At 49.4% G+C, this 24,088-nt stretch overlaps 1 protein-coding gene across 1 annotated transcript in view; it reads left to right on the top strand.

The window, feature by feature from the left end:
- LOC124023580 (ubiquitin thioesterase ZRANB1-like) overlaps nt 1-22,733 on the top strand; it is a gene marked incomplete at its 5' end in the record, with an annotated part of 47,310 nt that extends 24,577 nt beyond the window's left edge. Inside the window, 5 exons of the mRNA XM_046337960.1 lie at nt 4,767-4,965; nt 7,516-7,636; nt 8,703-8,832; nt 16,603-16,832; nt 22,032-22,733. Of these exons, the coding sequence (XP_046193916.1) occupies nt 4,767-4,965; nt 7,516-7,636; nt 8,703-8,832; nt 16,603-16,832; nt 22,032-22,250 (899 nt within the window). The remainder of the gene's footprint in view (nt 1-4,766; nt 4,966-7,515; nt 7,637-8,702; nt 8,833-16,602; nt 16,833-22,031) is intronic.
- Between the last annotated feature and the right edge of the window lie 1,355 nt (nt 22,734-24,088).

Consider the following 24,088-nt stretch of genomic DNA (forward strand, 5'->3'; position numbering starts at 1 on the left):
GGAAAGGAGCTTATCAAGGCATCAAGCTCATTGATGAACTCTCCGAGGGAACCTGGAGGGCGATAAATGATAAGGATGTTAAGCTTGAAAGGGCTAGTAACTGTGACAGCATGGAATTCAAAGGAGGCGATAGACAGATGGGTAAGGGGAGAAAGAGAGAATGACCACTTGGGAGAGATGAGGATCCCGGTGCCACCACCCCGCTGACCAGACGCTCTCGGGGTGTGCGAGAACACGTGGGCGGACGAAGAGAGAGCAGTAGGAGTAGCAGTGTTGTCTGTGGTGATCCATGTTTCCGTCAGGGCCAAGAAGTCGAGGGACTGGAGGGAGGCATGGGCTGAGATGAACTCTGCCTTGTTGACCGCAGATTGGCAGTTCCAGAGGCTACCGGAGACCTGGAACTCCACGTGGGTCGTGCGCGCTGGGACCACCAGAGTAGGGTGGCCGCGGCCACGCGGTGAGGAGCGTTTGTATGGTCTGTGCAGAGAGGAGAGAACAGGGATAAACCGACACATAGTTGACAGGCTACAGAAGAGGCTACGCTAATGCAAAGGAGATTGGAATGACAAGTGGACTACACGTCTCGAATGTTCAGAAAGTTAAGCTACGTAGCAAGAATCTTATTGACTAAAATGATTAAAATGATACAGTACTGCTGAAGTAGGCTAGCTGGCAGTGGCTGCGTTGTTGACACTACACTAATCAAGTCGTTCCGTTGAGTGTAATAGTTTCTGCAGTGTTGCTATTCGGGGCTAGCAGGCTAGCTAGCAGTGTTGTTTACGTTACGTTGCGTTAAAAGAACGACAATAGATGGCTAGCGAACCTAGAAAATCGCTCTAGACTACACAATTATCTTTGATACAAAGACGGCTATGTAGCTAGCTAAGTAGCTAGCTACGATCAAACAAATCAAACCGTTGTACTGTAATGAAAATGAAGTGAAAATGTGATACAACCTGTGAATGCGACCGGGTAGTTGAGTTCTATACAGAAGACGTTGGCTAGCGTTGGCTAGCTGTTGGCTAGCTAGCAGAGTCACCTACGTTAAGGACGACAAATAGCTGGCTAGCTAACCTCGGTAAATTAAGATAATCACTCTAAGACTACACACTCTAAACCTAAACAACACAATTATCTTGGATACGATGATACGATGATACGAAGACAGCAAAGACAGCTATGTAGCTAGCTAACACTAAACTAATCAAGTCGTTCAGTTGAGTGTAACAGTTTCTCCAGTGCAGCTAATCAGTGGACGTTAGCTAGCTGGCTAGTGAAGACTACGTTAGGACGGCGAAATACGATAATTACGCAATTATCTTTGATACAAAGACGGCTATGTAGCTAGCTGAGAAGAAATTGCTAAGATAAGACAAATCAAACCGTTGTGATATAATGAAATATAATGAAAAAGTTATACTACCCGTTGGAGCGACGTGCAGATGCGACCACTCGCTCCAACCGGAACCTCACCACCCTCTCCTCCGCTAGCTAGTTACCTCACCTCCCTCTCCTCTCCCCAGCTAGCTAGTTACCTCACCGCCCTCTCCTCTCACCAGCTAGCTAGTTACCTCACCTCCCTCTCACCAGCTAGCTAGTTACCTCACCTCCCTCTCTCCTCCTCCGCTAGCTAGTTACCTCACCTCCCTCTCCTCTCCCCAGCTAGCTAGTTACCTCACCGCCCTCTCCTCCGCTAGCTAGTTACCTCACCTCCCTCTCCTCTCCCCAGCTAGCTAGTTACCTCACCTCCCTCTCCTCTCACCAGCTAGCTAGTTACCTCACCACCCTCTCCTCTCACCAGCTAGCTAGTTACCTCACCACCCTCTCCTCTCACCAGCTAGCTAGTTACCTCACCTCCCTCTCCCCAGCTAGCTAGTTACCTCACCACCCTCTCCTCCGCTAGCTAGTTACCTCATCTCCCTCTCCTCCGCTAGCTAGTTACCTCACCACCCTCTCCTCTCACCAGCTAGCTAGTTACCTCACCACCCTCTCCTCTCCTCAGCTAGCTAGTTACCTCACCACCCTCTCCTCTCACCAGCTAGCTAGTTACCTCACCACCCTCTCCTCTCCTCAGCTAGCTAGTTACCTCACCACCCTCTCCTCTCCTCAGCTAGCTAGTTACCTCACCTCCCTCTCCTCAGCTAGCTAGTTACCTCACCACCCTCTCCTCAGCTAGCTAGTTACCTCACCACCCTCTCCTCTCACCAGCTAGCTAGTTACCTCACCACCCTCTCCTCTCACCAGCTAGCTAGTTACCTCACCACCCTCTCCTCTCCTCAGCTAGCTAGTTACCTCACCACCCTCTCCTCTCACCAGCTAGCTAGTTACCTCACCACCCTCTCCTCTCACCAGCTAGCTAGTTACCTCACCACCCTCTCCTCTCACCAGCTAGCTAGTTACCTCAACACCCTCTCCTCTCACCAGCTAGCTAGTTACCTCACCACCCTCTCCTCTCACCAGCTAGCTAGTTACCTCACCACCCTCTCCTCTCACCAGCTAGCTAGTTACCTCACCTCCCTCTCTCCTCCTCCGCTAGCTAGTTACCTCACCTCCCTCTCCTCTCCCCAGCTAGCTAGTTACCTCACCGCCCTCTCCTCCGCTAGCTAGTTACCTCACCTCCCTCTCCTCTCCCCAGCTAGCTAGTTACCTCACCTCCCTCTCCTCTCACCAGCTAGCTAGTTACCTCACCACCCTCTCCTCTCACCAGCTAGCTAGTTACCTCACCACCCTCTCCTCTCACCAGCTAGCTAGTTACCTCACCTCCCTCTCCCCAGCTAGCTAGTTACCTCACCACCCTCTCCTCTCCTCCGCTAGCTAGTTACCTCACCTCCCTCTCCTCCGCTAGCTAGTTACCTCACCACCCTCTCCTCTCACCAGCTAGCTAGTTACCTCACCACCCTCTCCTCTCCTCAGCTAGCTAGTTACCTCACCACCCTCTCCTCTCACCAGCTAGCTAGTTACCTCACCACCCTCTCCTCTCCTCAGCTAGCTAGTTACCTCACCACCCTCTCCTCTCCTCAGCTAGCTAGTTACCTCACCTCCCTCTCCTCAGCTAGCTAGTTACCTCACCACCCTCTCCTCAGCTAGCTAGTTACCTCACCACCCTCTCCTCAGCTAGCTAGTTACCTCACCACCCTCTCCTCTCACCAGCTAGCTAGTTACCTCACCACCCTCTCCTCTCCTCAGCTAGCTAGTTACCTCACCACCCTCTCCTCTCACCAGCTAGCTAGTTACCTCACCACCCTCTCCTCTCACCAGCTAGCTAGTTACCTCACCACCCTCTCCTCTCACCAGCTAGCTAGTTACCTCACCACCCTCTCCTCTCACCAGCTAGCTAGTTACCTCACCACCCTCTCCTCTCACCAGCTAGCTAGTTACCTCACCACCCTCTCCTCTCACCAGCTAGCTAGTTACCTCACCACCCTCTCCTCTCACCAGCTAGCTAGTTACCTCACCACCCTCTCCTCTCACCAGCTAGCTAGTTACCTCACCGCCCTCTCCTCTCCTCAGCTAGCTAGTTACCTCACCGCCCTCTCCTCTCACCAGCTAGCTAGTTACCTCACCGCCCTCTCCTCTCCTCAGCTAGCTAGTTACCTCACCACCCTCTCCTCTCCCCAGCTAGCTAGTTACCTCACCTCCCTCTCCCCAGCTAGCTAGTTACCTCACCTCCCTCTCCTCTCCTCCGCTAGCAAGTTACCTCACCGCCCTCTCCTCTCCCCAGCTAGCTAGTTACCTCACCACCCTCTCCCCAGCTAGCTAGTTACCTCACCTCCCTCTCCTCTCACCAGCTAGCTAGTTACCATCAGGGTTTACTACACAGACGTTTCAGCTCTACGTCCTTATTGACTGTTCGCTTACCCCAATGATTCTCCCAGGTGTGTGTCGGTCTCAGAGGTGTCTTGTGACATATTTCAGCTCGTCGTGTAATTGGGTTACATGGGAGAAATAGGATGCTCCAGTTGGTTGTTGCAGGGCCAAGGGGAGACGAGGGAAGAATTAAGTAATTGAGTTGCTGTGTCCTCTCTATTCCTCCCTCTCTAAATGGCTAACAATGTATGTGTCCTCTCTGTGTCTGTGTGTGTCCTTTCTCTGTGTGTGTGTGTCTGTGTGTGTCCTTTCTCTGTGTGTGTGTGTGTGTGTGTGTGTCTGTGTGTGTCCTTTCTGTGTGTGTGTGTGTGTGTGTGTGTGTGTGTGTGTGTGTGTGTGTGTGTGTGTGTGTGTGTGTGTGTGTGTGTGTGTGTGTGTGTGTGTGTGTGTGTGTGTGTGTGTGTGTGTGTGTGTGTGTGTGTGTGTGTCTTTTCTCTCTCTCTCTCTCTCTCTCTCTCTCTCTCTCTCTCTCTCTCTCTCTCTCTCTCTCTCTCTCTCTCTCTCTCTCTCTCTCTCTCTCTCTCTCTCTCTGTGTGTGTGTGTGTCCTTTCTCTCTGTGTGTGTGTGTCCTTTCTCTGTGTGTGTGTGTCTGTGTGTGTCTTTTCTCTCTCTCTCTCTTTGTGTGTGTGTGTGTGTCCTTTCTCTCTGTCTATGTGTGTGTGTGTGTCCTTTCTCTCTGTGTGTGTGTGTGTGTGTGTGTCCTTTCTCCCTGTGTGTGTGTATGTGTGTCCTTTCTCTCTGTCTGTGTGTGTGTCCTTTCTCTTTGTGTGTGTGTGTGTGTGTGTGTGTGTCCTTTCTCCCTGTGTGTGTGTGTGTGTGTCCTTTCTCTCTGTCTGTGTGTGTGTCCTTTCTGTCTGTCTGTGTGTGTGTCCTTTCTGTCTGTGTGTGTGTCTCCACAGAGCTAGAGGAGGAGTCTCCCATCATCAACTGGTCCTTGGAGCTGGGTACCAGGCTGGACAGCAGACTGTATGCCCTGTGGAACCGTACCCAGGGAGACTGCCTGTTAGACTCAGTACTGCAGGCTACCTGGGGGATATACGACAAGGACTCTGTCCTCCGCAAGACCCTCCACGACAGCCTGCATGACTGCTCTCACTGGTAAGAAGCACAAGGATATGGGACACACACACACACACACACACACACACACACACACACACACACACACACACACACACACACACACACACACACACACACACACACACACACACACACACACACACACACACACACACACACACACACACACACACACACTGTCCCCTGCAAAGATTTACAGGACAGACTGCACGACTGCTCTCCCTGTTGAGAATTACACACACTGTGGCCATCTCTGGTCCCCCCCCCCCTATCCACACACTGTGGCTGGGCTCTGGCCCCCTATCCACACACTGTGGCTGGGCTCTGGCCCCCTATCTACACACTGTGGCTGGGCTCTGGCCCCCTATCCACACACTGTGGCTGGGCTCTGGCCCCCTATCCACACACTGTGGCTGGGCTCTGGCCCCCTATCCACACACTGAGTCTGGGCTCTGCCCCCCCCTATCCACACACTGTGGCCATCTCTGCCCCCCCTATCCACACACTGTGGCTGGGTTCTGGCCCCCCTATCCACACACTGAGTCTGGGCTCTGCCCCCCCCCCCTATCCACACACTGTGGCCATCTCTGGCCCCCTATCCACACACTGTGGCTGGGCTCTGGCCCCCTATCCACACACTGTGTCTGGGCTTTGCCCCCTATCCACACACTGTGGCTGGGCTCTGGCCCCCTATCTACACACTGTGGCTGGGCTCTGGCCCCCCTATCTACACACTGTGGCTGGGCTCTGGCCCCCTATCTACACACTGTGGCTGGGCTCTGGCCCCCCTATCTACACACTGTGGCTGGGCTCTGGCCCCCCTATCTACACACTGTGGCTGGGCTCTGGCCCCCTATCTACACACTGTGGCTGGGCTCTGGCCCCCTATCTACACACTGTGGCTGGGCTCTGGCCCCCTATCCACACACTGTGGCTGGGCTCTGCCCCCCCCCCCCCCCCTATCCACACACTGTGGCTGGGCTCTGCCCCCCCCCTATCCACACACTGTGGCTGGGCTCTGGCCCCCTATCCACACACTGTGGCTGGGCTCTGGCCCCCCTATCCACACACTGTGGCTGGGCTCTGGCCCCCTATCCACACACTGTGGCTGGGCTCTGGCCCCCTATCCACACACTGTGGCTGGGCTCTGGCCCCCCTATCCACACACTGTGGCTGGGATCTGGCCCCCTATCCACACACTGTGGCCATCTCTGGCCCCCTATCCACACACTGTGGCCATCTCTGGCCCCCTATCCACACACTGTGGCCATCTCTGGCCCCCTATCCACACACTGTGGCTGGGCTCTGGCCCCCTATCCACACACTGTGGCTGGGCTCTGGCCCCCTATCTACACACTGTGGCTGGGCTCTGGCCCCCTATCCACACACTGTGGCTGGGCTCTGGCCCCCTATCCACACACTGTGGCTGGGCTCTGGCCCCCTATCCACACACTGTGGCTGGGCTCTGGCCCCCCTATCCACACACTGTGGCTGGGCTCTGGCCCCCTATCCACACACTGTGGCCATCTCTGGCCCCCCTATCGACACACTGTGGCTGGGCTCTGGCCCCCCTATCCACACACTGTGGCCAATACAATATACCTTTATTGTTCATATGTTACAGTGACCCCCCCTCAATATTGCGATTCGATGTTCCAAACATACGGCTCGCTACATGTCTACTCCAGAGAGACAGGGAGCAGGATAACACGAGTTCTGATCAGTCAGGGAAATGAAAGAGCTGAAAACACGTTGGCTCACTATTCTAAAAGAAGATGGAAAACAAGCTACAGATGGAAACACGTCTGGAATTTAGCTGGTTCATTGGGTTGTATTGGATCCCTGGTAGGTAGTTACATTGGGTTGTATTGGATCCCTGGTAGGTAGTTACATTGGGTTGTATTGGATCCCTGGTAGGTAGTTACATTGGGTTGTATTGGATCCCTGGTAGGTAGTTACATTGGGTTGTATTGGATCCCTGGTAGGCTGTTACATTGGGTTGTATTGGATCCCTGGTAGGTAGTTACATTGGGTTGTATTGGATCCCTGGTAGGCTGTTACATTGGGTTGTATTGGATCCCTGGTAGGTAGTTACATTAGGTTGTATTGGATCCCTGGTAGGCTGTTACATTGGGTTGTATTGGATCCCTGGTAGGTAGTTACATCTGTAAGAGATGAGATGATGGCTACTGTTGTATTGGATCCCTGGTAGGTAGTTACATTGGGTTGTATTGGGTCCCTGGTAGGTAGTTACATTGGGTTGTATTGGGTCCCTGGTAGGCTGTTACATTGGGTTGTATTGGATCCCTGGTAGGCAAAGCTATTGAGATGTTTGTTCTGTGTTCTTGGTTCTATACACGGTGGGAGTCGTGGTATTGAGGTGTTTGTTCTGTGTTCCAGGTTCTACACACGGTGGGAGTCGTGGTATTGAGGTGTTTGTTCTGTGTTCCAGGTTCTACACGCGGTGGAAGGAGTGGTAGTGAGATGTTTGTTCTGTGTTCCAGGTTCTACACACGGTGGAAGGAGTGGGAGTCCTGGTAGTGAGATGTTTGTTCTGTGTTCCAGGTTCTACACACGGTGGAAGGAGTGGGAGTCGTGGTATTCTCAGAGCTTTGGTCTCCACTTCTCCCTCCGAGAAGAACAGTGGCAGGAGGACTGGGCCTTCATACTCTCTCTGGCCAGCCAGGTAACTAACTAACTAACTGACTGACTGACTGACTGACTGACTGACTGACTGACTGACTGACTGACTGACTGACTGACTGACTGACTGACTGACTGACTGACAGACAGACAGACAGACAGACAGACAGACAGACAGACAGACAGACAGACAGACAGACAGACAGACAGACAGACAGACAGACAGACAGACAGACAGACAGACAGACAGACAGACAGACAGTGCCCACAGACAGACAGACAGACAGACAGACAGACAGACAGACAGACAGACAGACAGACAGACAGACAGACAGACAGACAGACAGACAGGCAAGCAGACAGGCAAGCAGACAGGCAAGCAGACAGAGCCCACAGCCAGGCAGACAGGCCGGCAGGCAGGCAGGCAGGCAGGCAGGCAGGCAGGCAGGCAGGCAGGCAGGCAGGCAGGCAGGCAGGCAGACAGACAGACAGACAGACAGACAGACAGACAGACAGACAGACAGACAGACTTTCTATCCCCTGTGTTATAAAATGTAATATTATTATTGGAGGTACTTTGTTTATCTGATCAGAGGTCTACAATATACAGCTGTCACTATCATGACCAAATCATGTGAAAGCACCTCAAATGGATTGAAATGCTAATGGCAGTCCAGTGACTTGAATGGGATTTGTGTCCCCAATGCTAAAAACATTAGCATGTGTAAAAAGTGCCATGGAAACTAAAGCGGAGCACGGATTGCTGTCGTACCTTGTCCATGGACTGCTGACAGGATGAGGAAACCAGTGTAATTTGGGTAGACTATCCCTTTAAGCCTTCCATTGTGAGGAGACTGTAGTACTGTAGTACATTGAATATCTCCTAATCGTCAGTCTCATGCCTGTCTGCCTGTTTGCCTGTCTGTCTGTCTGCCTGTCTGCCTGTTTTCCTGTCTGTCTGTCTGTCTGTCTGTCTGTCTGTCTGTCTGTCTGTCTGTCTGTCTGTCTGTCTGTCTGTCTGTCTGTCTGTCTGTCTGTCTGTCTGTCTGTCTGTCTGTCTGTCTGTCTGTCTGTCTGTCTGTCTGTCTGTCTGTCTGTCTTCCCCACAGCCTGGTGCCAGCCTGGAACAGACTCACATCTTTGTTCTAGCCCACATTCTTCGTCGACCAATCATCGTGTACGGAGTGAAGTATTACAAGAGTTTCCGTGGAGAGACATTAGGCTACACTCGTTTCCAAGGTGAGTGGAGAGACGTTAGGCTACACTCGTTTCCAAGGCTACGCTCGTTTCCAAGGTGAGTGGAGAGACGTTAGGCTACACTCGTTTCCAAGGTGAGTGGAGAGACGTTAAGCTACACTCGTTTCCAAGGTGAGTGGAGAGACGTTAGGCTACACTCGTTTCCAAGGCTACACTCGTTTCCAAGGCTACACTCGTTTCCAAGGTGAGTAGAGACGTTAGGCTACACTCGTTTCCAAGGTGAGTGGAGAGACGTTAGTGGAGAGACGTTAGGCTACACTCGTTTCCATGGTGAGTGGAGAGACGTTAGGCTACACTCGTTTCCAAGGCTACACTCGTTTCCAAGGTGAGTGGAGAGACGTTAGGCTACACTCGTTTCCAAGGTGAGTGGAGAGACGTTAGGCTACACTCGTTTCCAAGGTGAGTGGAGAGACGTTAGGCTACACTCGTTTCCAAGGCTACACTCGTTTCCAAGGTGAGTGGAGAGACGTTAGGCTACACTCGTTTCCAAGGTGAGTGGAGAGACGTTAAGCTACACTCGTTTCCAAGGTGAGTGGAGAGACGTTAGTGGAGAGACGTTAGGCTACACTCGTTTCCAAGGCTACACTCGTTTCCAAGGTGAGTGGAGAGACGTTAGGCTACACTCGTTTCCAAGGTGAGTGGAGAGACGTTAAGCTACACTCGTTTCCAAGGTGAGTGGAGAGACGTTAGGCTACACTCGTTTCCAAGGCTACGCTCGTTTCCAAGGCTACACTCGTTTCCAAGGTGAGTAGAGACGTTAGGCTACACTCGTTTCCAACGTGAGTGGAGAGATGTTAGGCTACACTCGTTTCCAAGGTGAGTGGAGAGACGTTAAGCTACACTCGTTTCCAAGGTGAGTGGAGAGACGTTAAGCTACACTCGTTTCCAAGGCTACACTCGTTTCCAAGGTGAGTGGAGAGACGTTAGGCTACACTCGTTTCCAAGGTGAGTGGAGAGACGTTAAGCTACACTCGTTTCCAAGGCTACGCTCGTTTCCAAGGTGAGTGGAGAGACGTTAAGCTACACTCGTTTCCAAGGTGAGTGGAGAGATGTTAGGCTACACTCGTTTCCAAGGTGAGTGGAGAGACGTTAGGCTACACTCGTTTCCAAGGCTACACTCGTTTCCAAGGTGAGTGGAGAGACGTTAAGCTACACTCGTTTCCAAGGCTACACTCGTTTCCAAGGTGAGTAGAGAGACGTTAGGCTACACTCGTTTCCAAGGTGAGTGGAGAGATGTTAGGCTACACTCGTTTCCAAGGCTACACTCGTTTCCATGGTGAGTGGAGAGACGTTAAGCTACACTCGTTTCCAAGGCTACACTCGTTTCCCAGGTGAGTGGAGAGACGTTAAGCTACACTCGTTTCCAAGGCTACACTCGTTTCCCAGGTGAGTGGAGAGACGTTAGGCTACACTCGTTTCCATGGTGAGTGGAGAGACGTTAGGCTACACTCGTTTCCATGGTGAGTGGAGAAACGTTAGGCTACACTCGTTTCCATGGTGAGTGGAGAAACGATAGGCTACACTCGTTTCCAAGGCTACACTCGTTTCCATGGTGAGTGGAGAGACGTTAGGCTACACTTGTTTCCATGGTGAGTAGAGAGACGTTAGGCTACACTCGTTTCCAAGGTGAGTGGAGAGACGTTAGGCTACACTCGTTTCCAAGGTGAGTAGAGCGGCAGAATTATTATCTTGGGAGTCTATTGTGATAATAAGCAGGTTTAACGAGGACCCAAACACTTCAGTCTTTCAAACATAATGGGCAGCTAGGTAACGGGTTCCAGCTATAACTCACATCTATATAAGTAGACCAGTCAGTCTGACCTCAGACCTGTAGAGAGTTCTAGCTATAACTCACATCTATATAAGTAGACCAGTCAGTCTGACCCCAGACCTGTAGAGAGTTCTAGCTATAACTCACATCTATATAAGTAGACCAGTCAGTCTGACCCCAGACCTGTAGAGAGAGAGAGAGATAGAGACTAATGGGCAGCTAGGTAACGGGTTCTAGCTATAACTCACATCTATATAAGTAGACCAGTCAGTCTGACCTCAGACCTGTAGAGAGTTCTAGCTATAACTCACATTTATATAAGTAGACCAGTCAGTCTGACCCCAGACCTGTAGAGAGAGAGAGAAAGACACACACGTCATGTCATTATAGAGTGGGTGGCAGGATTTTACCAACCTTGACCCTGCATGTGAAATAGTGTGTTGTTATTAGACCAGAGGAAGCTGTAGATAGAGACTGTGTGTTATTAGACCAGAGGAAGCTGTAGATAGAGACTGTGTGTTATCAGACCAGAGGAAGCTGTAGATAGAGACTGTGTGTTATTAGACCAGAGGAAGCTGTAGATAGAGACTGTGTGTGTTGTTATTAGACCAGAGGAAGCTGTAGATAGAGACTGTGTGTTATTAGACCAGGGGAAGCTGTAGATAGAGACTGTGTGTGTTGTTATTAGACCAGAGGAAGCTGTAGATAGAGACTGTGTGTTATTAGACCAGAGGAAGCTGTAGATAGAGACTGTGTGTTATCAGACCAGAGGAAGCTGTAGATAGAGACTGTGTGTTATTAGACCAGGGGAAGCTGTAGATAGAGACTGTGTGTTGTTATTAGACCAGAGGAAGCTGTAGATAGAGACTGTGTGTTATTAGACCAGAGGAAGCTGTAGATAGAGACTGTGTTGTTATTAGACCAGAAGAAGCTGTAGATAGAGACTGTGTGTTATTAGACCAGGGGAAGCTCTAGATAGAGACTGTGTTGTTATTAGACCAGAAGAAGCTGTAGATAGAGACTGTGTGTTATTAGACCAGAGGAAGCTCTAGATAGAGACTGTGTTGTTATTAGACCAGAAGAAGCTGTAGATAGAGACTGTGTGTGTTGTTATTAGACCAGAGGAAGCTGTAGATAGAGACTGTGTGTTATTAGACCAGAGGAAGCTGTAGATAGAGACTGTGTGTGTTGTTATTAGACCAGAGGAAGCTGTAGATAGAGACTGTGTGTGTTGTTATTAGACCAGAGGAAGCTGTAGATAGAGACTGTGTGTTATTAGACCAGAGGAAGCTGTAGATAGAGACTGTGTGTGTTGTTATTAGACCAGTGGAAGCTGTAGATAGAGACTGTGTGTGCTGTTATCAGACCAGAGGAAGCTGTAGATAGAGACTGTGTGTTATTAGACCAGAGGAAGCTGTAGATAGAGACTGTGTTGTTATTAGACCAGAAGAAGCTGTAGATAGAGACTGCGTGTTATTAGACCAGAGGAAGCTGTAGATAGAGACTGTGTGTTATCAGACCAGAGGAAGCTGTAGATAGAGACTGTGTGTTATCAGACCAGAGGAAGCTGTAGATAGAGACTGTGTGCTGTTATTAGACCAGAGGAAGCTGTAGATAGAGACTGTGTGTGTTGTTATTAGACCAGAGGAAGCTGTAGATAGAGACTGTGTGTGTTGTTATTAGACCAGGTGAAGCTGTAGATAGAGACTGTGTGTGTTGTTATTAGACCAGAGGAAGCTGTAGATAGAGACTGTGTGTGTTGTTATTAGACCAGAGGAAGCTGTAGATAGAGACTGTGTGTGTTGTTATTAGACCAGAGGAAGCTGTAGATAGAGACTGTGTTGTTATTAGACCAGAAGAAGCTGTAGATAGAGACTGCGTGTTATTAGACCAGAGGAAGCTGTAGATAGAGACTGTGTGTTATCAGACCAGAGGAAGCTGTAGATAGAGACTGTGTGTTATCAGACCAGAGGAAGCTGTAGATAGAGACTGTGTGCTGTTATTAGACCAGAGGAAGCTGTAGATAGAGACTGTGTGTGTTGTTATTAGACCAGAGGAAGCTGTAGATAGAGACTGTGTGTGTTGTTATTAGACCAGAGGAAGCTGTAGATAGAGACTGTGTGTGTTGTTATTAGACCAGAGGAAGCTGTAGATAGAGACTGTGTGTGTTGTTATTAGACCAGAGGAAGCTGTAGATAGAGACTGTGTGTGTTGTTATTAGACCAGAGGGAGCTGTAGATAGAGACTGTGTGTGTTGTTATTAGACCAGAGGAAGCTGTAGATAGAGACTGTGTGTGTTGTTATTAGAACAGGTGAAGCTGTAGATAGAGACTGTGTGTTGTTATTAGACCAGTGGAAGCTGTAGATAGAGACTGTGTGTTATTAGACCAGAGGAAGCTGTAGATAGAGACTGTGTGTTATTAGACCAGAGGAAGCTGTAGATAGAGACTGTGTGTTGTTATTAGACCAGTGGAAGCTGTAGATAGAGACTGTGTGTTGTTATTAGACCAGAGGAAGCTGTAGATAGAGACTGTGTGTTGTTATTAGACCAGTGGAAGCTGTAGATAGAGACTGTGTGTGCTGTTATCAGACCATAGGAAGCTGTAGATAGAGACTGTGTGTGTATGTGTATGCGTCTCTGTCTCTGTCTAAACTGAGCCTACATATGAAACCTTATAGGAACCACATATTAGCCCATAGCAGAGTTGTATATGGGTTGTGGGCGCGAGGGGCCCAGGAGTGGGGTTGCCATGCATGGTCGCTGGGTAACATTAAAACAACATGGCACTCCATGTAAATCCATTTCCTTTCATGTTCAAAGTAGACTACAGTTAATAGAAGGGCCCTAGCAACCAATGCAGCAACACTAGATCATGAAAGGACCACTCAAGGCCCTCGTTGGGGGAATAAGTGTTTTCATTTGCTATTATTTTGGGATCAAATGTAATACGGTATGTAGACTTTACCGTGAAATGCTTACCTACGAGCCCTTTCCCAACAGTGCAGTTAAAAAGTACAAAAATTAGCAAATTGATAAAAAGACATTTGTAACGCAATAAAATAACAACGAGGCGATGTACAGTCTATATACAAGGAGTAACCGTTCCCGAGGCAAGGTACGGAGGTACGAGGTAGTAGTGAGTCGGGGTACGAGGTAGTGAGTCGGGGTACTGAGGTACGAGGTAGTAGTGAGTCGGGGAACGAGGTAGTAGTGAGTCGGGGTACTGGAGAACGAGGTAGTAGTGAGTCGGGGTACTGGGGTACGAGGTAGTAGTGAGTCGGGGAACGAGGTAGTAGTGAGTCGGGGAACGAGGTAGTAGTGAGTCGGGGTACTGGGGTACGAGGTAGTAGTGAGTTGGGGTACTGGGGTACGAGGTAGTAGTGAGTTGGGGTACGAGGTAGTAGTGAGTCGGTGTACTGGGGTACGAGGTAGTAGTGAGTCGGGGTCCTGGGGAACGAGGTAGTAGTGAGTTGGGGTACGAGGTAGTAGTGAGTCGGTGTACTGGGGTACGAGGTAGTAGTGAGTCGGGGTCCTGGGGAACGAGGTAGTTGTGAGTCGGCGTAGTGGGGTACAAGGTAGTAGTGAGTCGGGGTACGAGGTAGTAGTGAGTCGGGGTACGAGGTAGTAGTGAGTCGGGGTACGAGGTAGTAGTGAGTCGGGGTACGAGGTAGTAGTGAGTCGGGGTACGAGGTAGTAGTGAGTCGGGGTACTGGGGTACGAGGTAGTAGTGAGTCAGGGTCCTGGGGAACGAGGTAGTAGTGAGTCGGGGTACTGGGGTACGAGGTAGTAGAGAGTCAGGGTCCTGGGGAACGAGGTAGTAGTGAGTCAGGGTCCTGGGGAATGAGGTAGTAGTGAGTCGGGGTACTGGGGTACGAGGTACTAGTGAGTCAAGGTACTGGGGTACGAGGTAGTAGTGAGTCAAGGTACTGGGGTACGAGGTAGTAGTGAGTCAAGGTACTGGGGTACGAGGTAGTAGTGAGTCGGTGTACTGGGGAACGAGGTAGTAGTGAGTCAGGGTACTGGGGAACGAGGTAGTAATGAGTCGGGGTACTGGGGAACGAGGTAGTAGTGAGTCGGGGTACTGGGGAACGAGGTAGTAGTGAGTCGGGGTACTGGGGAACGAGGTAGTAGTGAGTCAGGGTACTGGGGAACGAGGTAGTAATGAGTCGGGGTACTGGGGAACGAGGTAGTAGTGAGTCGGGGTACTGGGGAACGAGGTAGTAGTGAGTCGGGGTACTGGGGTACGAGGTAGTAGTGAGTCGGGGTACGAGGTAGTAGTGAGTCAGGGTACTGGGGTACGAGGTAGTAGTGAGTCGGGGTACTGGGGTACGAGGTAGTAGTGAGTCGGGGTACTGGGGTACGAGGTAGTAGTGAGTCGGGGTGCTGGAGTACGAGGTAGTAGTGAGTTGGGGTACTGGGGTACGAGGTAGTAGTGAGTTGGGGTACTGGGGAACGAGGTAGTAGTGAGTAAGGGTCCTGGGGAACGAGGTAGTTGTGAGTCGGCGTAGTGGGGTACAAGGTAGTAGTGAGTCGGGGTACGAGGTAGTAGTGAGTCGGGGTACGAGGTAGTAGTGAGTCGGGGTACGAGGTAGTAGTGAGTCGGGGTACGAGGTAGTAGTGAGTCGGGGTACTGGGGTACGAGGTAGTAGTGAGTCAGGGTCCTGGGGAACGAGGTAGTAGTGAGTCGGGGTACTGGGGTACGAGGTAGTAGAGAGTCAGGGTCCTGGGGAACGAGGTAGTAGTGAGTCAGGGTCCTGGGGAATGAGGTAGTAGTGAGTCGGGGTACTGGGGTACGAGGTACTAGTGAGTCAAGGTACTGGGGTACGAGGTAGTAGTGAGTCAAGGTACTGGGGTACGAGGTAGTAGTGAGTCAAGGTACTGGGGTACGAGGTAGTAGTGAGTCGGTGTACTGGGGAACGAGGTAGTAGTGAGTCAGGGTACTGGGGAACGAGGTAGTAATGAGTCGGGGTACTGGGGAACGAGGTAGTAGTGAGTCGGGGTACTGGGGAACGAGGTAGTAGTGAGTCGGGGTACTGGGGAACGAGGTAGTAGTGAGTCAGGGTACTGGGGAACGAGGTAGTAATGAGTCGGGGTACTGGGGAACGAGGTAGTAGTGAGTCGGGGTACTGGGGAACGAGGTAGTAGTGAGTCGGGGTACTGGGGTACGAGGTAGTAGTGAGTCGGGGTACGAGGTAGTAGTGAGTCAGGGTACTGGGGTACGAGGTAGTAGTGAGTCGGGGTACTGGGGTACGAGGTAGTAGTGAGTCGGGGTACTGGGGTACGAGGTAGTAGTGAGTCGGGGTGCTGGAGTACGAGGTAGTAGTGAGTTGGGGTACTGGGGTACGAGGTAGTAGTGAGTTGGGGTACTGGGGAACGAGGTAGTAGTGAGTAAGGGTCCTGGGGAACGAGGTAGTAGTGCGTCGGGTACTGGGGTCCGAGGTAGTAGTGATTCGGGGTATGAGGTAGTAGTGAGTCGGGGTACGAGGTAGTAGTGAGTCGGGGTACGAGGTAGTATTGAGTCAGGGTCCTGGAGTATTAGACCAGAGGAAGCTGTATCATGAGGTGTGTGTCTGTGTGTCTCTGTCTCTGTCTAAACTGAGCCTACATATGAAACCTTATAGGAACAACATATTAGCCCATAGCAGAGATGTATGTGGGTTGTGGGCGCGAGGGGCCCAGGAGTGGGGTTGCCATGCATGGTCACTGGGTAACATTAAAACAACATGGCACTCCATGTAAATCCATTTCCTTTCATGTTCAAAATAGACTACAGTTAATAGAAGGGCCCTAGCAGTGAGTCGGTATACTGGGGTACGAGGTAGTAGTGAGTCGAGGTACTGGTGAACGAGGTAGTAGTGAGTCGGGGTACTGGGGTAAAGTCCGGGTAGCCATTTGATTAACTGATAGAGACACTGACCTGTCTCTCTACCTGTACAGGTGTGTACCTGTCTGAGACTGACCTGTGTCTCTACCTGTACAGGTGTGTACTTGCCCCTGTTGTGGGAGCAGAGCTTCTGTTGGAAAAGTCCCATCGCCCTGGGTTACACACGCGGACACTTCTCTGCCCTGGTCGCCATGGAGAACGACGGCTACGACAATCGCGGCGCGGGCGCCAACCTTAACACTGACGATGACGTCACCGTAACCTTCCTGCCGCTGGTGGACAGCGAGAGAAAACTGCTGCATGTACATTTCCTGTCTGCACAAGAGGTAACATTAACTCTTAGCCTACATTGTCCACCCCCCCTCCCCCCCAGAGGAAATCTAATTACATAATATTAAAATCCATCTGTTTAAACTAGAGAGATGTTGTTTTTTTGGTGTCTCAACCCGCCGATATCGACCTTCCGCATCTACAGTGAAAAGTGGGACAGTAAAGTGACAGTTATAAATGTATGTGGGTATAACTGACAGTTATTAATGTATGTGGGTATAACTGACAGTTATTAATGTATGTGGGTATAACTGACAGTAAAGTGCCAGTTATTAATGTATGTGGGTATAACTGACAGTTATAAATGTATGTGGGTATAACTGACAGTAAAGAGACAGTTATTAATGTATGTGGGTATAACTGACAGTAAAGAGACAGTTATTAATGTATGTGGGTATAACTGACAGTTATTAATGTATGTGGGTATAACTGACAGTAAAGTGACAGTTATTAATGTATGTGGGTATAACTGACAGTAAAGTGACAGTTATTAATGTATGTGGGTATAACTGACAGTAAAGTGACAGTTATTAATGTATGTGGGTATAACTGATAGTAAAGTGACAGTTATTAATGTATGTTGGTATAACTGACAGTTATTAATGTATGTGGGTATAACTGACAGTTATTAATCTATGTGGGTATAACTGACAGTAAAGTGACAGTTATTAATGTATGTGGGTATAACTGACAGTAAAGTGACAGTTATTAATGTATGTTGGTATAAGTGACAGTTATTAATGTATGTGGGTATAACTGACAGTTATTAATGTATGTGGGTATAACTGACAGTTATTAATGTATGTGGGTATAACTTGAAGTTATTAATGTATGTGGGTATAACTGACAGTAAAGTGACAGTTATTAATGTATGTGGGTATAACTGACAGTAAAGAGACAGTTATTAATGTATGTGGGTATAACTGACAGTAAAGAGACAGTTATTAATGTATGTGGGTATAACTGACAGTTATTAATGTATGTGGGTATAACTGACAGTTATTCATGTCTGTGGGTATAACTGACAGTAAAGAGACAGTTATTAATGTATGTGGGTATAACTGACAGTTATTAATGTATGTGGGTATAACTGACAGTTATTCATGTCTGTGGGTATAACTGACAGTAAAGAGACAGTTATTAATGTATGTGGGTATAACTGACAGTTATTCATGTCTGTGGGTATAACTGACAGTAAAGTGACAGTTATTAATGTATGTGGGTATAACTGACAGTTATTCATGTCTGTGGGTATAACTGACAGTAAAGAGACAGTTATTAATGTATGTGGGTATAACTGACGGTGGCTACCGATAGTGGATGATATTTAACACGATATAAATTATACTAAAATACAGTGAAATTTCCAGACATATAATGAGAACATTCTAGAAATCTAAAACATTAGGAACACCTGATCTTTCAATAACAGACTGACCAGGTGAAAGATATGATCCCTTATTGATGTCACTTGTTAAATCCACTTCAAACAGTGTAGATGAAGGGGAGGAGACATGTAGATGAAGGGGAGGAGACATGTAGATGAAGGGCAGGAGACATGTAGATGAAGGGGAGGAGACATGTAGATGAAGGGGAGGAGACATGTAGATGAAGGGGAGGAGACATGTAGATGAAGGGGAGGAGACATGTAGATGAAGGGGAGGAGACATGTAGATGAAGGGGAGGAGGCATGTAGATGAAGGGCAGGAGACATGTAGACGAAGGGGAGGAGACATGTAGATGAAGGGGAGGAGACATGTAGATGAAGGGGAGGAGACAGGTGGTTAAATAAGGATTGTTAGACCTTGAGACATGAATTGTGTATGTGTGACATTCAGAGGGTTATATATATGTAAGGGCCTTTTGAACAGGCTATGGTAGTAGGTACCAGGTATACTGGTTTGTGTCAAGAACTGCAACGCTGCTGGGTTTTTCACGCTCAACCGTTTCCTGTGTGTATCAAGAACGGTCCACCACCCAAAGGACATCCAGACAACCTGACACAACTGTTGGGGAAGCATTGGAGTCAACATGGGCCAGGATCCCTGTGGAACGCTTTCAACACCTTGTAGAATCAATGCCCTGATGAATTGAGGCTGTTCTGAGGGGCAAAAGGAGGGGGGGGGGTGCAACTCAATATTAGGAAGGTGTTCAATGTTTTGTACACTCAGTGTGTATTTAAAACAATTGTCGTTTTTATTTACAATCCCTTTATCCAAACGGTTTACTCATTCACCTAGCTCTTATCAAATAGCTCTCATCACCTAGATTTTATCAAATAGCTCTTATCAAATAGCTCTTATCACCTAGCTCTTATCAAATAGCCTCCTCCCCGCCTTCATTAATACAGTGTCTTTGTAGACACGCCTCCTCCTCCTTCATTAATACAGTGTCTTTGTAGACACGCCTCCTCCTCCTTCATTAATACAGTGTCTCCATAGACACGCCTCCTCCTCCCCGCCTTCATTAATACAGTGTCTTTGTAGACACGCCTCCTCCTCCTTCATTAATACAGTGTCTCCATAGACACGCCTCCTCCTCCCTCCTTCATTAATACAGTGTCTTCATCGACACGCCTCCTCCTCCACCTTCATTAATACAGTGTCTTTGTAGACACGCCTCCTCCTTCATTAATACAGTGTCTCCATCGACACGCCTCCTCCTTCATTAATACAGTGTCTCCATAGACACGCCTCCTCCTCCCTCCTTCATTAATACAGTGTCTCCATCGACACGCCTCCTCCTCCCTCCTTCATTAATACAATGTCTCCATCGACACGCCTCCTCCTCCCTCCTTCATTAATACAGTGTCTTTGTAGACACGCCTCCTCCTCCTTCATTAATACAGTGTCTCCATCGACACGCCTCCTCCTCCCTCCTTCATTAATACAGTGTCTTTGTAGACACGCCTCCTCCTCCTTCATTAATACAGTGTCTCCATCGACACGCCTCCTCCTCCCTCCTTCATTAATACGGTGTCTCTGTAGACACGCCTCCTCCTCCTTCATTAATACAGTGTCTCCATCGACACGCCTCCTCCTCCCTCCTTCATTAATACAGTGTCTCTGTAGACACGCCTCCTCCTCCCCACCTTCATTAATACAGTGTCTCCATCGACACGCCTCCTCCTCCCTCCTTCATTAATACAGTGTCTCTGTAGACACGCCTCCTCCACCCACCTTCATTAATACGGTGTCTCTGTAGACGCGCCTCCTCCTACCTTCATTAATACGGTGTCTCTGTAGACACGCCTCCTCCACCTTCATTAATACGGTGTCTCTGTAGACACGCCTCCTCCTCACCTTCATTAATACGGTGTCTCTGTAGACACGCCTCCTCCTCCCCACCTTCATTAATACAGTGTCTCTGTAGACACGCCTCCTCCCCACCTTCATTAATATGGTGTCTCTGTAGACACGCCTCCTCCTCCCACCTTCATTAATACGGTGTCTCTGTAGACACGCCTCCTCCCTCCTTCATTAATACGGTGTCTCTGTAGACACGCCTCCTCCACCTTCATTAATACGGTGTCTCTGTAGACACGCCTCCTCCACCTTCATTAATACAGTGCCTCCATTGACACGCCTCCTCCTCCCCACCTTCATTAATACGGTGTCTCTGTAGACACGCCTCCTCCACCTTCATTAATACGGTGTCTCTGTAGACACGCCTCCTCCTCCCCACTTTCATTAATATGGTGTCTCTGTAGACACGCCTCCTCCTCCCCACCTTCATTAATACGGTGTCTCTGTAGACACACCTCCTCCTCCACCTTCATTAATACGGTGTCTCTGTAGACACGCCTCCTCCTCCCCACCTTCATTAATACGGTGTCTCTGTAGACACGCCTCCTCCTCCCCACCTTCATTAATACGGTGTCTCTGTAGACAAGCCTCCTCCTCCACCCACCTTCATTAATACGGTGTCTCTGTAGACACGCCTCCTCCCTCCTTCATTAATACGGTGTCTCTGTAGACACGCCTCCTCCCTCCTTCATTAATACGGTGTCTCTGTAGACACGCCTCCTCCTCCACCTTCATTAATACAGTGCCTCCATTGACACGCCTCCTCCTCCCCACCTTCATTAATACGGTGTCTCTGTAGACACGCCTCCTCCTCCCACCTTCATTAATACGGTGTCTCTGTAGACACGCCTCCTCCCTCCTTCATTAATACGGTGTCTCTGTAGACACGCCTCCTCCTCCTCCACCTTCATTAATACGGTGTCTCTGTAGACACGCCTCCTCCACCTTCATTAATACAGTGCCTCCATTGACACGCCTCCTCCTCCCCACCTTCATTAATACGGTGTCTCTGTAGACACGCCTCCTCCACCTTCATTAATACGGTGTCTCTGTAGACACGCCTCCTCCTCCCCACCTTCATTAATATGGTGTCTCTGTAGACACGCCTCCTCCTCCCCACCTTCATTAATACGGTGTCTCTGTAGACACGCCTCCTCCTCCTCCACCTTCATTAATACGGTGTCTCTGTAGACACGCCTCCTCCTCCCCACCTTCATTAATACGGTGTCTCTGTAGACACGCCTCCTCCTCCCCACCTTCATTAATACGGTGTCTCTGTAGACACGCCTCCTCCTCCACCTTCATTAATACGGTGTCTCTGTAGACACGCCTCCTCCTCCCCACCTTCATTAATACGGTGTCTCTGTAGACACGCCTCCTCCTCCCCACCTTCATTAATACGGTGTCTCTGTAGACACGCCTCCTCCCTCCTTCATTAATACGGTGTCTCTGTAGACACGCCTCCTCCTCCTCCACCTTCATTAATACAGTGCCTCCATTGACACGCCTCCTCCTCCCCACCTTCATTAATACGGTGTCTCTGTAGACACGCCTCCTCCACCTTCATTAATACGATGTCTCTGTAGACATGCCTCCTCCTCCTCCACCTTCATTAATACAGTGTCTCTGTAGACACGCCTCCTCCCTGTCTTCTCTTGAGAGCCATGTCTGCCTACGGCGGCCTTTCTCAATAGCAAGGCTATGCTCACTAAGTCTGTACATAGTCAAAGCTTTCCTTAAGTTTGGGTCAGTCACAGTGGTCAGGTATACTGCCACTGTGTACTCTCTGTGTAGGGCCAAATAGCATTCTAGTTTGCTTAGTATTTTGTTGTTAATTCTTTCCAATGTGTGTCTCTCTCCCTCTCTCTCTCTCTCTCTCTCTCTGTCTAGATGGGTAACGAGGAGCAGCAGGAGAAGTTGTTGAGGGAGTGGCTGGACTGCTGTGTAACGGAGGGAGGCATGTTGGCCGCAATGCAAAAGTCGTCCCGTCGACGCAACCACCCACTGGTCACACAAATGGTGGAGAACTGGCTGGATGGATACCGACAGATCTGTCCCTGCGCCTCTCTCTCCGACGGGGAGGAGGAGGAGGAGGAGGAAGATGAGTGAAGGATGGGAAGGACACAGTGACACAGACACAGGAGAGGGCGTCACTGGATGGGGACTCGAGACCACTAGCATCCTTCATACGGTACCATACGCCTCCTCACCTCAGAGAGAGAGGATCCACGGTCTTCTGCGCTGCCGTCTGAGGCTGTATCCCAAAGCACATAGGGTTCTGGTCAAAAAAAAGTAGTGCGCACTACATAGGGGAATAGGTTGGCATTTGGGATGCAGGCGGAGCGATCGATGGTCTCTCACTCTGCCGTCTCAGAAGCACTGAAAAGAGGAGACCTGCTCTGGTCCTGAAAGAACTCTTGGAACACATTCTAGAATCTCCTCTACAAAACCATGGCAACAACAATGGGTGCGTTCGTAAATTCACTCTGGAGTGCGTTGTCAGTTCGTAAATTCACTCTGGAGGGCGTTGTCAGTTCGTAAATTCACTCCGGAGTGCGTTGTCAGTTCGTAAATTCAGAGCGCACACTGGAACGCTCTGGCCGAGGAGTAGGGTTGATCTGAACGTCCTGACCTCACAACGGCAATCAAGCCCACAAGCTAACTGGCTAAAGTTGGTTAGCTTGCTAGCTACTTCCAGACACATAATGAGAGAACACCTCACTCTGAACATTTTCCCCCCCTAGCAGAGCTGGTTAGGCTGTTTACATGTTATCCAGAGCGTTGGTGACTGTAACTGTGCTGCCGGCAACAATTGAATTACGTTTTCTTTTTGCAGAGGTTTACTGACACGGGTGTGTTGCGCGTTTATAAATGAATCAGTTATTCTCTCACACTGACGACATTCTGTTCTGAAATGGGAGTCGACAGCCAGAGTGACTTTACGAACGCACCCAAGGACAAACAACCACCACCAAGTAGCCACCCATATTATTTCAGATAAAGAACTATAGTTTGTGAAATGTTAATCGTCTTTAAAATATTGAGTGTTTTTTTTTTCCTCCCCATTTTTCCCCCCCAGTGTAATTATTGATCCATCATTGATAATAATGCATGAGTTGTATAAATGATGTACTAGGAAACAAAGTGATTACCAGCATCGAAGTGGAACACAGGAATCCTTCATTGACTGTCACTACTATGGACATCTACCTACGAAACCCACGTGACTTAATACACATGTTTCTCTACTCTGTTTTCCCCGCTGCCTGTTTTGTTATTGAGAATACTTGCCGTTTTCAATCCACCCGAGAGAAGTAAACCCTTGTCACGAACCTCGCCGAGGATGGTGCCTCTTCCTGTTCGGGCGGCGCTCGGCGGTCGTCGTCGCCGGCCTATTAGCTGCCATCGATTCCCTTTCCGTTTGTTTTGGGTAATTGGGTACACCTGTTGTTGTATTAGGGTTTGTTTGAAGGTTATTTAAGGGCACTAGGCCTGCTGGGTATTTGTGCGGGCTTGTTTGTGTTACTCTGGGTTTGATGGTGTGAGTTATTCCTGTATTTATTCTCCGGACTATTTTGTCCTGTTGTTTGGACTGGCATCTTATATACGCCCGGTGTGTTGGCGTGACTGTTTTGTCCTGTTTGGACTGGCATCTTATATACGCCCGGTGTGTTGGCGTGACTGTTTTGTCCTGTTTGGACTGGCATCTTATATACGCCCGGTGTGTTGGCGTGACTGTTTTGTCCTGTTTGGACTGGCATCTTATATGACGCCCGGTGTGTTGGCGTGACTGTTTTGTCCTGTTTGGACTGGCATCTTATATACGCCCGGTGTGTTGGCGTGACTGTTTTGTCCTGTTTGGACTGGCATCTTATATACGCCCGGTGTGTTGGCGTGACTGTTTTGTCCTGTTTGGACTGGCATCTTATATGACGCCCTGTGTGTTG

This window comes from Oncorhynchus gorbuscha, unplaced genomic scaffold, assembly GCF_021184085.1.
Source record: "Oncorhynchus gorbuscha isolate QuinsamMale2020 ecotype Even-year unplaced genomic scaffold, OgorEven_v1.0 Un_scaffold_1645, whole genome shotgun sequence".
Lineage (NCBI taxonomy): Eukaryota > Metazoa > Chordata > Actinopteri > Salmoniformes > Salmonidae > Oncorhynchus > Oncorhynchus gorbuscha.